At 52.5% G+C, this 13118-nt stretch overlaps 1 protein-coding gene across 1 annotated transcript in view; it reads right to left on the bottom strand.

The window, feature by feature from the left end:
* Nucleotides 1-1234: 1234 nt before the first annotated feature.
* EMH_0003540 (acetyl-CoA carboxylase, putative) overlaps nt 1235-13118 on the bottom strand; it is a gene marked incomplete at both ends in the record, with an annotated part of 13139 nt that continues 1255 nt past the window's right edge. The window contains 25 exon segments of the mRNA XM_013496407.1: nt 1235-1386; nt 1602-1723; nt 2119-2261; nt 2439-2513; nt 2896-3324; nt 3468-3598; nt 3661-3729; nt 3733-4780; nt 4834-4890; nt 5056-5464; nt 5468-5507; nt 5690-6190; nt 6304-6359; nt 6578-7410; nt 7718-8290; nt 8667-8825; nt 8829-8831; nt 8882-9271; nt 9518-9931; nt 10282-10597; nt 10885-11131; nt 11203-11308; nt 11992-12150; nt 12457-12612; nt 12860-12968. Of these exon segments, the coding sequence (XP_013351861.1) occupies nt 1235-1386; nt 1602-1723; nt 2119-2261; nt 2439-2513; nt 2896-3324; nt 3468-3598; nt 3661-3729; nt 3733-4780; nt 4834-4890; nt 5056-5464; nt 5468-5507; nt 5690-6190; nt 6304-6359; nt 6578-7410; nt 7718-8290; nt 8667-8825; nt 8829-8831; nt 8882-9271; nt 9518-9931; nt 10282-10597; nt 10885-11131; nt 11203-11308; nt 11992-12150; nt 12457-12612; nt 12860-12968 (6697 nt within the window).

Below are 13118 nucleotides of genomic sequence, written 5' to 3' on the forward strand. Positions count from 1 at the left end.
TTCGCCAATGCCTATAGAAATACGTTTGTATAGGTACAACTTTATAATGTATCATCTATGGAAGCCTGCACTTACAGATAAAACTAGTTATTATACTAGTGCATTAACTAATTGCCCCTCCCCCCCCTCTCCTTCGTTCTGTTTGTTCTCGTGTTTGTCGTACACTCTAGCTTCATCGAATCTGCACCTTTGTGGTGCCTGGCTGTATGGCTCTAAGACTAGATGCTGCATGCATATTTCTCCTTCCTGTCCTAAAGAAGCTAATGATCTGCTGCTGCTGCTGCTGCTGCTGCTGCCGCTGCAGGCTCCTGCTAGAGCACCAGGTTGCTTCGTTCGTGCGGCTGAGGGGCGTGCGTGTGCGTAGTGCCTGAGGTGTCTGCCTGTACATCGCATATTGCATGCTGCTGCAGCATTTACATTTCTGTTGCTAGCGAGCTCTATACAAATGAAAATACCCTAAAACTCGCTGCTTCTTGCAGCCAGTTTCCTGGCGGCGCGTCCTTCAAGGCGCGCAAGACGAAGGGCACAGACAACCAGGGCCACCGTGGGCCCCTTTAGGGGCCCCTCTAGGGGCCCCACTAGGGTACCTTTAGGGGTGCTACTGGGGTCTCTATAAGGGACCCCCAAGGGGCCCCTAGGGGCCCACCTAGGGGCTCTTTGAGGGTCCCACTAGGGGAGCTTTAGAGGCCCCTGTAGGGGCTCTTTAGCGGCCCCCTTGGGGCACCTAACGTGTCTGCTTGCATGCATGTTGCACACAGCCCCACGAAACAAGAAAACAAGGAACTTGCGTGTGTGGGTGTGTTTTGTGGTGTATGTGCAGCACACGGGGATTGTCTGTAAGCCTGCAACAAATGTTGGGCCTAGCAAAAATACGGCGCTGCAGTATATATAATAACAAATAACAGCAACCCCACAGCAAGTTCTCTATTCAACAACACAAACACATAATGATGCCTATGGCCCGAGAAAGACATAACCAAATCCTTCCTCTATGACAGAGCAGCAGCTCAAAGGGCCCCAAAACACAAACGCAAGGCCCTCTAAAGATGAAATCCAACAGAGCCTGCGAGGCCCGAAGTCTGTGGCTGTTGCTGCTGTTGTTGATGCTCANTATATATATATATATATATATATATATATATATATATATGCAGATATATTTACATATTGATATTAATATAAAGAAACTGTATAAGTAGAAGAGAGGAGTCCGTTGCGTGTTGGATACAACACATCACTGCTGTGAGAGAAGCGCCTGCACCTCACTCAATACATCTCGCTTCTCTGCTGCAGATAAACGCCCTACCAGCTGCAGCAGCTCCCGCCTTGAAGCTGCTGCTTCGGTGCGCCGCAGCAGCGCACCCACCTTCTCGCGGCCTTCGCTGCCTGCATAGATATACAACCACAGACAGAAATCAGAAATCAGAGAGGAGGTAACAGACAGATAGACAAAAATACTAGTAAAGGATTTTTCTTGCAACTAGAACAAAGAAAGCAAGCACACGTTTGTCGCTGGGGTGTCTGTACAGCTCCTGTCCACTGCAGTGTCTGTACAGTGAAGTGTCTGAACAGTGTCTGTGCGGCAGAGTGTCTGCGCTTACTATCTAAGAAGGCAACTGCCTGCGGGTCTTCCACTGCATCAGCTATTTGGGGTATATCCGTGTAAAGCAAGTTGAGGGCCTCTTCCCAGCTCAGTGAGGGATCTGCAGCCATCAGTTTCTTGCTGTACATGCAAACACAGACAAACATAAAGACACCCAGATAAACAGATGCAGCAGGAGACAGAAATGCACTGCAGCAGAAACAGCAGCAGACACGCTATACCGATTTAGAAAGATAAAGACACAACAGCAGCATGACGCGAGCAGAAACACTGNGCAGCAGACACGCTATACCGATTTAGAAAGATAAAGACACAACAGCAGCATGACGCGAGCAGAAACACTGCCGCAATGCCGCGAAACCAAACCAAAATATGCAGCACGGGATAAGCTTCCCACGCTCCACGCTGTTTTCTGCATGCAAGCATGCAAGGATGCAGCAGCAGCAGCAGCAACAGGAGGAATAGCATCATCAGAAGCAAGAAGAGCAGCAAGAGGAGTTGCATGGACTGCTCACACAACGCTGTTTGCAGCGAGTCGCCTCCGCACTCTCCAGTAGAAGAATTCCCTGGCCTTGGGCCAACTTAGAATTCTTCTTACCCCACCACGAGCTGCCATGCGGGGCGCGCGATCATGGAGGTCTGCATACACGTGCGCTACCTGTACAAAGAACGCAGCCGGCAGTAGTACACCAGATCTTGTCCCTTTTGTATTTGTTCTTTCTATTCGTTTGCTTCCTCTTTTTATTCTGTTTTTTAAAAGGATTAATCAAGGATAGCATGCATACAATTATATATAATAGGATGAGAGATATACACACATATCCATACTACATACCTGCGTGTACACCGGCATAAGGAGGTTCTCTCTCTTCTTTATCTTCTCCTTTATCTCCTCCGCCTCTTCAGGTGTCTGCATTTCAACACAACGCAAAGCAATACAATGCAGATAAAATACAACACAATACATAAAAATACAACATAATAAACGACAACAACACACAAACAGCACACAACAAACCGGAACACAATACAACACATCACATTGTGTACAACACAAAAGAATACAACATAGTACAATGAAATGCAACGCATTAAAATCACAACACAATAGAATACAACACAACAAGATACCACACGACACAACAGAGTAGAGGCGAATGCGCCCGAGTCCCCCTAAATTACTGAAAAGCAGCAGATAGTGTTGGTGCCTGCAGGCCAGTTGCCGTTGTGTTTCTGCTGCTGCTGTTGCTATTGCTGTTGCTGGTGATGTTGCTGCTGCTGCTGTAGCTTACGGTGGCTGCTTCGAGTTCTCGTTGCCACTGCTGTAGTGTATGATCGTTCTGGTGCATCAGTTTTCTTCTTTCAGCTTCCTTGAATTTAATTTCACATATGCCTGGTGGCTCTAGGACTCCTCCTCTGGCGAGTTCATCAGCATACAGCTCCATCTGTGACGAGTTGATGGTGGGGTCAATAACCACCCAAGACCCTCCGCGCAGCTCTCCATAGGGTGGGATATAAACGAATACAGGGTGTCTGTACACCCGAAGTGCATCTACGATCATGGAGCCGAATTTCAACACCTCATTAAACATATCGCGGGTACCCCCAGAGAATCCACGCCAATTTGCAAATATAATTAGAGGCAAATTCTCTCCACGGTTGAAATCCGCGATCGCCTGAGCCGTCTTGTATGCACTCGAAGGGAACCACACCTGGCCAGCCTACACACCCATGCAGCACACAACCAAGCAGCACGGATACAGCAGCAGTGCTGCAGTTAGAGAGCAACACCAGTGCTGCAGCAGCAGTGCTGCAGCAGCAATACTATAGGACCAGTGTTCGGGTGTATGTGTGTGTAACTGACCTGCGGTGTCTCGACTCGTGCGCTGTCAGGGTTTGCTGGGTCTGCTGGTGAGACAGCGGTTGTGGTTCGGGTATCTACAGCAATCACGCCAATTGGCTGCCCCCCCAGGCGAGCCCGCCCCACAACTACGCCTGAACCCCACGGCCCTAAGACTTCCTTGAAGCTGTCTTTGTCGCAGAAACCTGACACCCACCGCTGCTCCTGCTGCTGCTCCTGCTTCTGCTGCTGTTGTTGCTGCTGTTGCTGTGCGTTTTCTTCCGCTCCNGCTGCTCCTGCTGCTGCTCCTGCTTCTGCTGCTGTTGTTGCTGCTGTTGCTGTGCGTTTTCTTCCGCTCCTGATTGCTGAGGTGCTGGAGCGGCCCAGTGGCCTGCTAGCATGTGTCTGGGGTCATAGGGAGATGAGGAGGGAGTGAATTCAATATCTCTGCTGACGGGGTCTGTTATTCTGTGGGGCGTATGCATAGCATCAGCAGTAGGCGGAACAAACTCGAGCCATCTTACTGCTTCTGCTACCGCCTCTTTATCTGATGCTACTTGCAGATGTGTAACACCATTTGGGGCCATCACCTCGGGGCCCCCAAGCTGCTCCTGTGATACATATACATCCTTCCCTAGGAGTTTATTAAGGGCCTGAAACCCAGTAAGAACCAAAGGCGAGTGTTTCTGCTGTATACATCGCTGTGCCAACCGCACTACATAAGCTCCAATACCAACAGAACGACCTGAAACAAGAGATAATGTAAACACCTCATCATACGCCTGACTTGTTTCTCCTGCAATCTTCCCTGATCCCCGCAGGTTCTCTACACCTAAGTGCTGCCCAGCCTCGCCCACCACGGCCTCCAGCACAAAGATACGCTCTCCTTCCTCTTTCTGCTGCTGCTGCTGCTGTTGTTGCTTCTGTTGCTGCTGTGCAGCAGATGCAGCAGGCGCAGCGGCCCAGTGGCCTACAACCGCCCCTGGTGGCAGCTGCTGCATATCCTTCTCGCGTATATACAGATGCTTGAAGCCAAGCCATGGGTTTTCTGGGTCATTCCATTCAACTTGTATTTTATCTTTGAGCTGTTCATACACCCCAATGCGTGCACCGCTATTGCAAGCAATATACAGCCGAGGTATCTTATGCTGCCGGGAGAAGGCGGAGGCCTGTCTGTACATCTCGTGCTCCTCCACACCGAAAGACCCCCCCTGATACGTTACATCATTCCCTATTACCACAACCTCGCGTCCCTGAGGATACTCAGGCGTTCGCAGCAGCAGCAGGAACGCAACCATCCCCACGCGGTTGTCTCCCACCAACCAATCGCGGTGCAGCTGCAGCTTNGCAGCAGCAGGAACGCAACCATCCCCACGCGGTTGTCTCCCACCAACCAATCGCGGTGCAGCTGCAGCTTCCCGTCTCCCCCCATATGAAACTCCCGCGCCTGCAGCAGCAACACCCAGATAAAATGTTTATAACTACAGAAGCAGAATCATCACCACTACCACCAACAGCAATAGCAGCAGCAACAGCAGCAGTAACAGCAACTGCAAAAGCCGCAACAACAGCAGAAACAGAGTCGTTGCTGTCATGTTGTATCGGTGTTTACCTCCAAGAGTTTATTGGGCACGCTGAGTGTGCGGTGGTCTCCTGCTGCAGCGAGAGCTTCTTGGCTGCGTCTCCATTGCTGCTGCAGTTCTGCATTGATGAGGCCGAGGAAGTCATATATGTAGGTGCTGCCTGCTCTCTGTGCTGCAGCCCGTTTCGCTGCTAGCTGTGCGTCTGTTATACCCCGGAGGGGGACCAAAGGAGCTGTCCTCTCCGCTTCTGCTGCTGCTGCTGCAGTGCCACCTCGACCCCATGAAAATGCCAGCCTGTCATTCGATAAGCTGCTGCTGCGGTGGCTGCTCGAGCTCGCCACGCTGCTGCTGCTACTGCTGCTGCTGCCTGCTGCTGCTGCTGCTGCTGCTGCAGACTCGCCCTCCCCTTCCTGGAATGACACACTCTCAGGAGTAAACAANCTGCTGCTGCTGCTGCTGCTGCAGACTCGCCCTCCCCTTCCTGGAATGACACACTCTCAGGAGTAAACAACTCGGAGAGAAGGGGAGAAGGGGCAGCAGAGCTCTCTGCTGTTGAGGCTTCAGGTGCAAGCGGATGCTGCTGCTGCTGCTGTTGCTGCTGCTGTTTCAGCCGTGCTGCAGCAGACGCATGCAAATCACACTCCCCGTCGTAACCTGCAGCACCTGAAGGCGCAGACACTTCCTCGGGTTCTAGCCAGCAGCCTCCCCTGCTCGAGGCCCTGATTACGTGCTGCTGCTGTTGCTTCGGTGCTGCAGCAGCAGCAACGTGTGGCACTCGCAACTCCACCTTCTCCACGTTTAGCCGCAGTAGGCGCTCGCCGTGCTGCGCCTTGAGGAGCTGAAGGGCCTCAAAGAAGCCCTTCTGCAGCGCTGCTTGTCTCTCTGCTGTCTCCTGCTGCAGCAGTTGCAGCACGACAATACTGTTGCTTGTTGGGTGTACATGCGGATCCCTGAAGGCTGCTTCTAGCTGCTGCAGCAAGTGCTGCAGCAGCTGCTGCAGTCCCTCCTGCTGCAGCAAAACATCTGCCTTCGGGATAATGCGGTGTACGTACACCGTCTCCCGCATCGCGGGAGTCCTCAGAGGAGCAGCAGAAGCAGCAGCAGCAGCAGGCGGCTTAGGGGATACAGCATGCAGCAACAAATCTGTTGACGCTGCTGGAGGCACTGCAACAGCAGCAGCAGCAGACGGCAATCGCCGCACCGTACCCATGCTGCGCATCGTCTCGATCTCACCAAATATAAACTGAGACAGGGACAACCCGCTGNCCGCACCGTACCCATGCTGCGCATCGTCTCGATCTCACCAAATATAAACTGAGACAGGGACAACCCGCTGTAGCAGACAAAATCCCCACACCCACACACACACACACAACAAGACAGAGCTCTCCCTCTTGCTGCTGTTGCTGCTGCTTCTTCTGCTCCTGCGGCTGCCGGCGAGCGGTAAGCAGTGCTGCGGCAAGTGAGGAGAGATGGTTGCTGCGTGTCTGCAGCACGGAAAGCAATATTCTCGGTGTATGTACACCGCAAGAAAACAGCTGCATAGCTTACCGCTGCACCGGGTCCTCCTTTAGCTGCAGCTGCTCCTGGTGGTGCTGCTGCTGCTGCTCCTGTTGCAGCACAAGTGATACTTGCTGCGCGTCTCCGTTGGCCGTCGGCAACACCAAGCGGAGGCTGTGGAGCTTCTTAAGTGCAGCAGCAGCCTCCGGGGAGGTAGAAGCAGCAGCAGCAGCAGCCGCTGCTGCTGCTGCTGCTGCTGCCTCGATTGCCGCTGCATCCGATGCTACAGCACCTGGCTTTGCATTGGAAAGGGGAAGACTCAGCATCAGCACGCCTTTAGCTTCTTGTTTGAGTGCTTTCTGCTGCTGTGCTAGCTGCTGCAGCAGCGGCCCCATCTGCTGCTGCAGCTCCTCTATGCTGGAGACAGCAGCAAATATCCCTGCATTCTCTGTTGCTGCAGGGCCCTCCTCAAGCGCTCTTTTCCACGTGAACGGGAGTGACCCCTGCTGCTGCTGCTGCAGCTGGATGTCTAGCCCTAATAGCTGTCTCCTCAGCATCATCTCCTGCGCCACAGGCCCCACCTGCGGGTCCTTAAAGAGATTGGCGAGGAGGCCATATCCCCCGAGTTCCTCTGGCAGCTGCAGCAGCTCATCGCGCAGAACCTGCTGCTGCTGTTGTTGCTGCTGCTGCTGCAGTTGTTGCAGCTGGGCGCGGAGTGCATCAACACGGGCAGCCACAGAAGGCAGCAGCAGCTGCTTCAGCAGCCGCTGCGAGGCCAAGGCTAAGACATTATATGCAACGCCCTTGAGCGCCCCCACCCGACGGAGGAGATCTTCAAGTCTCGAGGAATCAAGCGAGCCAGAATCAGCTGCAGATAGTCTTCCCTGTAGCAGCAGCAGCAGCAGCAGAAGCAGCTGGTTGCATGCACTTAACACGCGGAAAGGAACACATGCCATCTGCACTACGGGCGTACGGGGCAGCTCTCTCGCCGCCGTTACCGCTGTTCCTGTTGCTGCTGTTCCTGCGGCTGCTAGTCAACCAAAAACGAAATTCATCACTACAACCGCAGTCGCAACAGCGACAACAACTGCAGCAGCAGCAACAGCAGCAATCAGCTCACCGTGAGTTCCTTGAGGAGCAGTAGGAGCATCTCNACAACTGCAGCAGCAGCAACAGCAGCAATCAGCTCACCGTGAGTTCCTTGAGGAGCAGTAGGAGCATCTCTGTCTTATGCTTGAGTGCGTAGTGGGAGACATACATCCTAAACTGTCCTTCTGTGTCTCCTGCTGCAGCAGCAACTGCAGCAGCAGCATCTGCATTGCCTTTGCCTGCGAACAGCTCCTCTGTCTCTAGGAAGCGACTCAAGCAGCGCTCAACAAAAGAGACAAATGCAGTAAGAGAGGAACCACTAGGGCCCTTCAATACTGATGCCAGCAGCTGCTGCGCCGTCTGCTGCTGCACGTAACCACTGAGCAGCAGCGCGAGTCTCGCTTCTGCTGCAGCAGCAGCGTCGGCAGCTGCTGTCTCTGGGCTAGCTGCAGCTGCAGCTCCATCTCCAGCACTGGTTGCCGCTGCTGCTGCGGGTGCCGCGGTTGTCTCATCTTTAGGAGACAGAGGAGGAGGGGACAGATCAAGAGACCCCTCAAAAGCCTTCAGCCGCACCACCTTTGAGGGGTCTTCTAGCCGCAGAGACGCCAACAGCTCCCCCTGCTGTATGAGCGACCCGGCACTCTTCCGGTGTATCAACTCTCCCGTCTCCCCGGCCTGTAGCAGTACACATCCCCACACAACACAACACAANTCTTCCGGTGTATCAACTCTCCCGTCTCCCCGGCCTGTAGCAGTACACATCCCCACACAACACAACACAATACTCCTGCATCACCGTATGCAAACAAAGAACGCTAGCAACAGCAACAGCAGCAGCAGTAGCCGCAGCAGAAACGCGCCCGAAACGGCCTCAGGCGGCCATTCCACAGCGCGAGAAGCCACAAGAGATACACAGAAAAAATACGCAACCTGGTGTACAGAACCACATCATCATCATCATCATTATAATCACTACTATCAGGAGCAGTAGCGGGAGCAACAGGAGCAGCAGCAGGAGCAGCACGAGACTATCCTAGTTAGGTGGTCTTACAGTAAGCGTCAGTATCATCTTCATGGCCTCTACCTCAGCAAACGGCTGTCCCTTTTTAACTGTCTCCCCGTCTTGAATTAAATACCGCACAAGTCTGCCGTTCACATCCGACCGCAGCTCGGAGGGGTCGCGCTGATCTAGGACCATCAGGCTGTCTCCTCNAGTCTGCCGTTCACATCCGACCGCAGCTCGGAGGGGTCGCGCTGATCTAGGACCATCAGGCTGTCTCCTCCTAGCTCAAGACGAAGACCTAGGGGCTCCTCTACTGCGCTGAAACGCAGTAAACGAGGGTTCTGCTGCTGCTGATGCTGCTGCTGTTCATGCTGCTGCTGCTTGTGGTCTTCGTTGTGCTGGTGTTGGTGCGAATGCTGGGGCTCGGGGTAGATGGAGAGCAGGTAGGAGCCGTCTGTCTGTTGCCTGTATTGCACTTCTCCTCTTTGTTTGTTTATAGAAAAGCCCAACGCATCAGAAGATATGCGAGAGAAATGAAATTTATACAAATGCCCCCCCCACGCTATTGGGACGTCAACAGATAGCAAGGGGCCCACAGCAGGCAGGTAAGTGTGTCCTCGTGCTGCTGCTGCAAGCCAAGCTGCCTTCTGCTTCTGCAGCAGCAAACAGCAACAGAAGCACAGCAGCAGAAGCAACATTATCGAATTCTGCTGCAGTTCCTTCTTACGGACACGCAGCAGCAGAGGAAAACAGAGACAGCCACGCACAGGAGCAGCCACACAGCAACAGGAGCAACACAGCAGCAGCAGTATCAGTATCAGCAGCAGCTGCAGGCGAGGCGCACGAAGAGGCAACAAATGCCCCAGCAACAGCAGCACCAGCAGCAGCAGGTGGAGTACCTCGAGTGCCTGTATGGCTCTGAAGGCAGCTGAAGCGAATACGACTTCTGCTGTATCGGGCGTAGGTAGGAGTTGTTTTGCTTTAATGATACCATCAAGCCACTCAGTGTTCAGTGTATGATTAACAAATGCAGGCTGCTGCAGCAGTCGCTGCAAGAAATCTATCGGGGTACGAATATCTCCCTTAATATGCAGCTGCTGCAGCCCCCATATCAGTCGCTTTCTCGCCTCGTTGCGGTTGCTACCAGCTGCAAAGATGTGCCCGAACTGAGAATCTGCATGCGCATGCAAAGCCCCGTTGGTGCTCACGCTGAAATAACCCCACACCTTCTCAGGCGGAGCGAAATCCAATGCATGCACCGCACCGCTAGTAGGACGGAAACCCTCGCTCGGGTTCTCTGCAGTTATACGCGCCTGCAGCACAGCAGCAGCAACAACGGGAACGCACATGCTGCAGCAGATGCAGCGGAAGCAGCAGCAGCGGTAGCACCCGCGTTCTTGCACCAGCAGCAGCAACAGCAAATGCAGCAGCAGTAGCAGCACAGTTCTTGGCGGAGTACCACCAGCAGTAAGATACTAGCAGTACTAGCACGGTGCTCCACATCTACAGCAGCAACACCAGCACGATGATCATCAATATATATGTATATATATGTATATATATATATATATATATATATATATATATCTTACAGCAATGACGTGCTTATTGAGTGGTTTATACTNTATATATATATATATATATATATATATATATATCTTACAGCAATGACGTGCTTATTGAGTGGTTTATACTCCTCCTTAAGGAAATCGATGGGTTCATCTCCTTTTGGGTCTCTGTTAAAGAAAGAACGAATGGTGGGGACCCTATAGAGCGGAATACCCATAGCAATCTGCAGCTGCAATGCAGGCAGATTCTGCCCCGTCACCGCCTCTGTTACGGGGTGTTCAACTTGAAGACGAGGATTCAACTCAAGAAAGAAAAAAGAATTCGACGAAGGACTATACAGATACTCCACTGTACCCAAACCTTCATAACCCAGTGACTGCGTCAAACGCTGAGCTGCCCGCTCCATCTCCCTGCAACATACACAAACACATACACACCAAACAACAGTATCATCAATATATATCATCACCAACAACATCGATATCATCGTCATCAGCACCAGTAGCAGCACAGCATGATGGTGACGATGACGCTGATCATCATCACCACTATGATGATGTTGAACGTCCTGCTGCTGCTGCTACTGCTGTTGCTGCACACGCCGCTGCTACTGTTAGTGCTACAGAAGCTGCTGTTTCTACTGCTGCTGCTGCTGCTGCTGCTGTTGCTGCTGTGGGTGCCGAAGCAGGTTCCTTACTTAAACGTATCTGGGGGAACAACTGTGGGCGGTGCCTCTTCAAATATTTTTTGGAATCGTCTTTGTGTGGTGCAGTCTCTGCCGGATAGAGCGACTGCATTTTTGTATTTATCTCCTGCGATTTGTACTTCTATATGTCTGGCTTTTTCACAGAGACGCATTAGAAAGACAGGAGACCCAGCGACCTCTGCTGTCACCTGAGCCAAAGCTGTCTCCAGCTCCTCAGGGCGGTGACAGAGACGAATACCTTTACCCCCACCCCCTCCGGATGCCTTCAGCAGCAGCGGNGCTCCTCAGGGCGGTGACAGAGACGAATACCTTTACCCCCACCCCCTCCGGATGCCTTCAGCAGCAGCGGATACCCAACCTTTTCTGCTGCTGCACGGCACTCCTCTACTGTTGTTATTGTTGCAGCCTTGAACACCTAAACAGTTACACATCCACCAACACACGCAGCAGCAAATGATGCAGCAAATACACCCGCAAATGCAGCAGCAAGCGCAGCAGCAAACTGAGATGCAGCGGCAACTGCAGCAGCGAGCTGAAACGCAGCAGCAGCTGCAAATGCCGCAAAAAAGCAAGAAATCCAGCAACAAACGCAGCAGCAAATGGTAGAGGAAGACGGAGACAAACACGGAGCACAGGCGGCTGCTCAATGGCACCAGATACTCCATAGTGCAGCGAGCAAATAAACAGCCAATCAAAGGGGAAGAAAAGCTTAATGAGAGGAGACAAAAGATTAAACAAAAGGGGACATAAGAGATGCAAACAAACGAGACAGACGAAATAACAAAACAACAACAAGCCAATCCTGCATCCTCTATCCGCTTTTGTTTACACTGAGGGAAGCCGCTGTCCCCCTCCACCCACCCTGAAACCAATTCAATGGTGTTTAGGGTTTAGGGTTTGATGCAGAGGCCCCGTGCGGTTCAGCCACAACCAGCATAAACAGAGAAGAACAAAATTAAGGGTGTAAGGAGTACATACACCACCAAGCGAGAAAAAAATGGAAGGCTTAGCGTTTGTTTACTGTACCTCCTCTGGTATATTTCCGTCCTTGTCGAGCTGAGCTGTGAGCCCCGTACCGCTCCAGGGTATAGCGGGTACCTGCGCTGTCTGTGCTAATATATTAGCTGCAATTTTATCTCCTAGCGCCGCCATCACCTTCGCCTGGGGACCGAGGAAGGAGATCCCCAACGCAGAAAGAGAAGAAGGCAGAGACGGATTTTCAGAGGCATGACCCCATCCAGGCCATACCGCGTCAACCTGCGGTGTACACACAGACAGCAACTACAAAGCAAAAGATGTAGTTAAACAAAAAAAAAAAGAAAAAAGGAGAAAAGAAGCAGAAACAGACGGCCGCTGATCCGCACGGTGCTGTCGCTGCTGCTGCAGCTGCTGCTGCTATTACAACTGCGGCTGCTGCAGATCCCCATGAGGCGGTTATCTGCATCTTCCAGTGCTCTGGCTGCATTTCTTGCGGCAGTTGCCGTTGCACCAGCTGCTGCTGCTGTTGCTGCTGTTGCTGCTACTCTTGTTGTTATTCCTGCTGCTGGTGTCACCCTTGCTTACCTTCTGTTTAACTGCGATATCACATATGAGCTGCACATTTCCATAGTTCTCCCGGCTGGGGCCCCCGGGGACCGGGACGATGACATCTGCCTTCTTCAGAAATTCGCTGTTCGCTGCCAAGTCCTCAGCAGATGCCATCGCAACAAATGTCAGCAGCTGCAGCAAATGCAGCAGCAGCAAGTGCAGCAGCAACAAATACAGCGGCGACAAATACAGCAGCAACGAATGCAATGGCAACAAATGGAGCAGAAGCTAAAGCAATAGGTGCAATGCCAGCACCAACAAACGTAGCAAAAAACGGATCAACAGCAGGAGCAATGCCACCAACGACAGCTGTACCGGCAGCAGCAACAGTAGCAGCAGCAGCAACAGTAACAGCAGCAGCAACGGTAACAGAACCGACATTAGGGTCGCCGAAGGTTTCAAATGTCCATTGGCGCATTGAGGCGATGGCCTTCGTTGCGGCCATCCCGTTGTTTGCTATCAATATACGGCGAATAGGCCGAGTGCCTCTGCAGCAGAAGCAGCAGCAGCAGCAGCAGCAGCAGTAGGGACAGTTGCAGCAGCAGCAGCAGCAACAGTAGCAGTAAGGAGTGGCAGCAGCAGCAGTCGCAGCAACAGCAAGAATAGTGGCAGCAGCAACATAAGCAAGGAGGAAAGCG

Source organism: Eimeria mitis, genomic scaffold, assembly GCF_000499745.2.
Source record: "Eimeria mitis Houghton genomic scaffold, Emh_scaff209, whole genome shotgun sequence".
NCBI lineage: Eukaryota > Apicomplexa > Conoidasida > Eucoccidiorida > Eimeriidae > Eimeria > Eimeria mitis.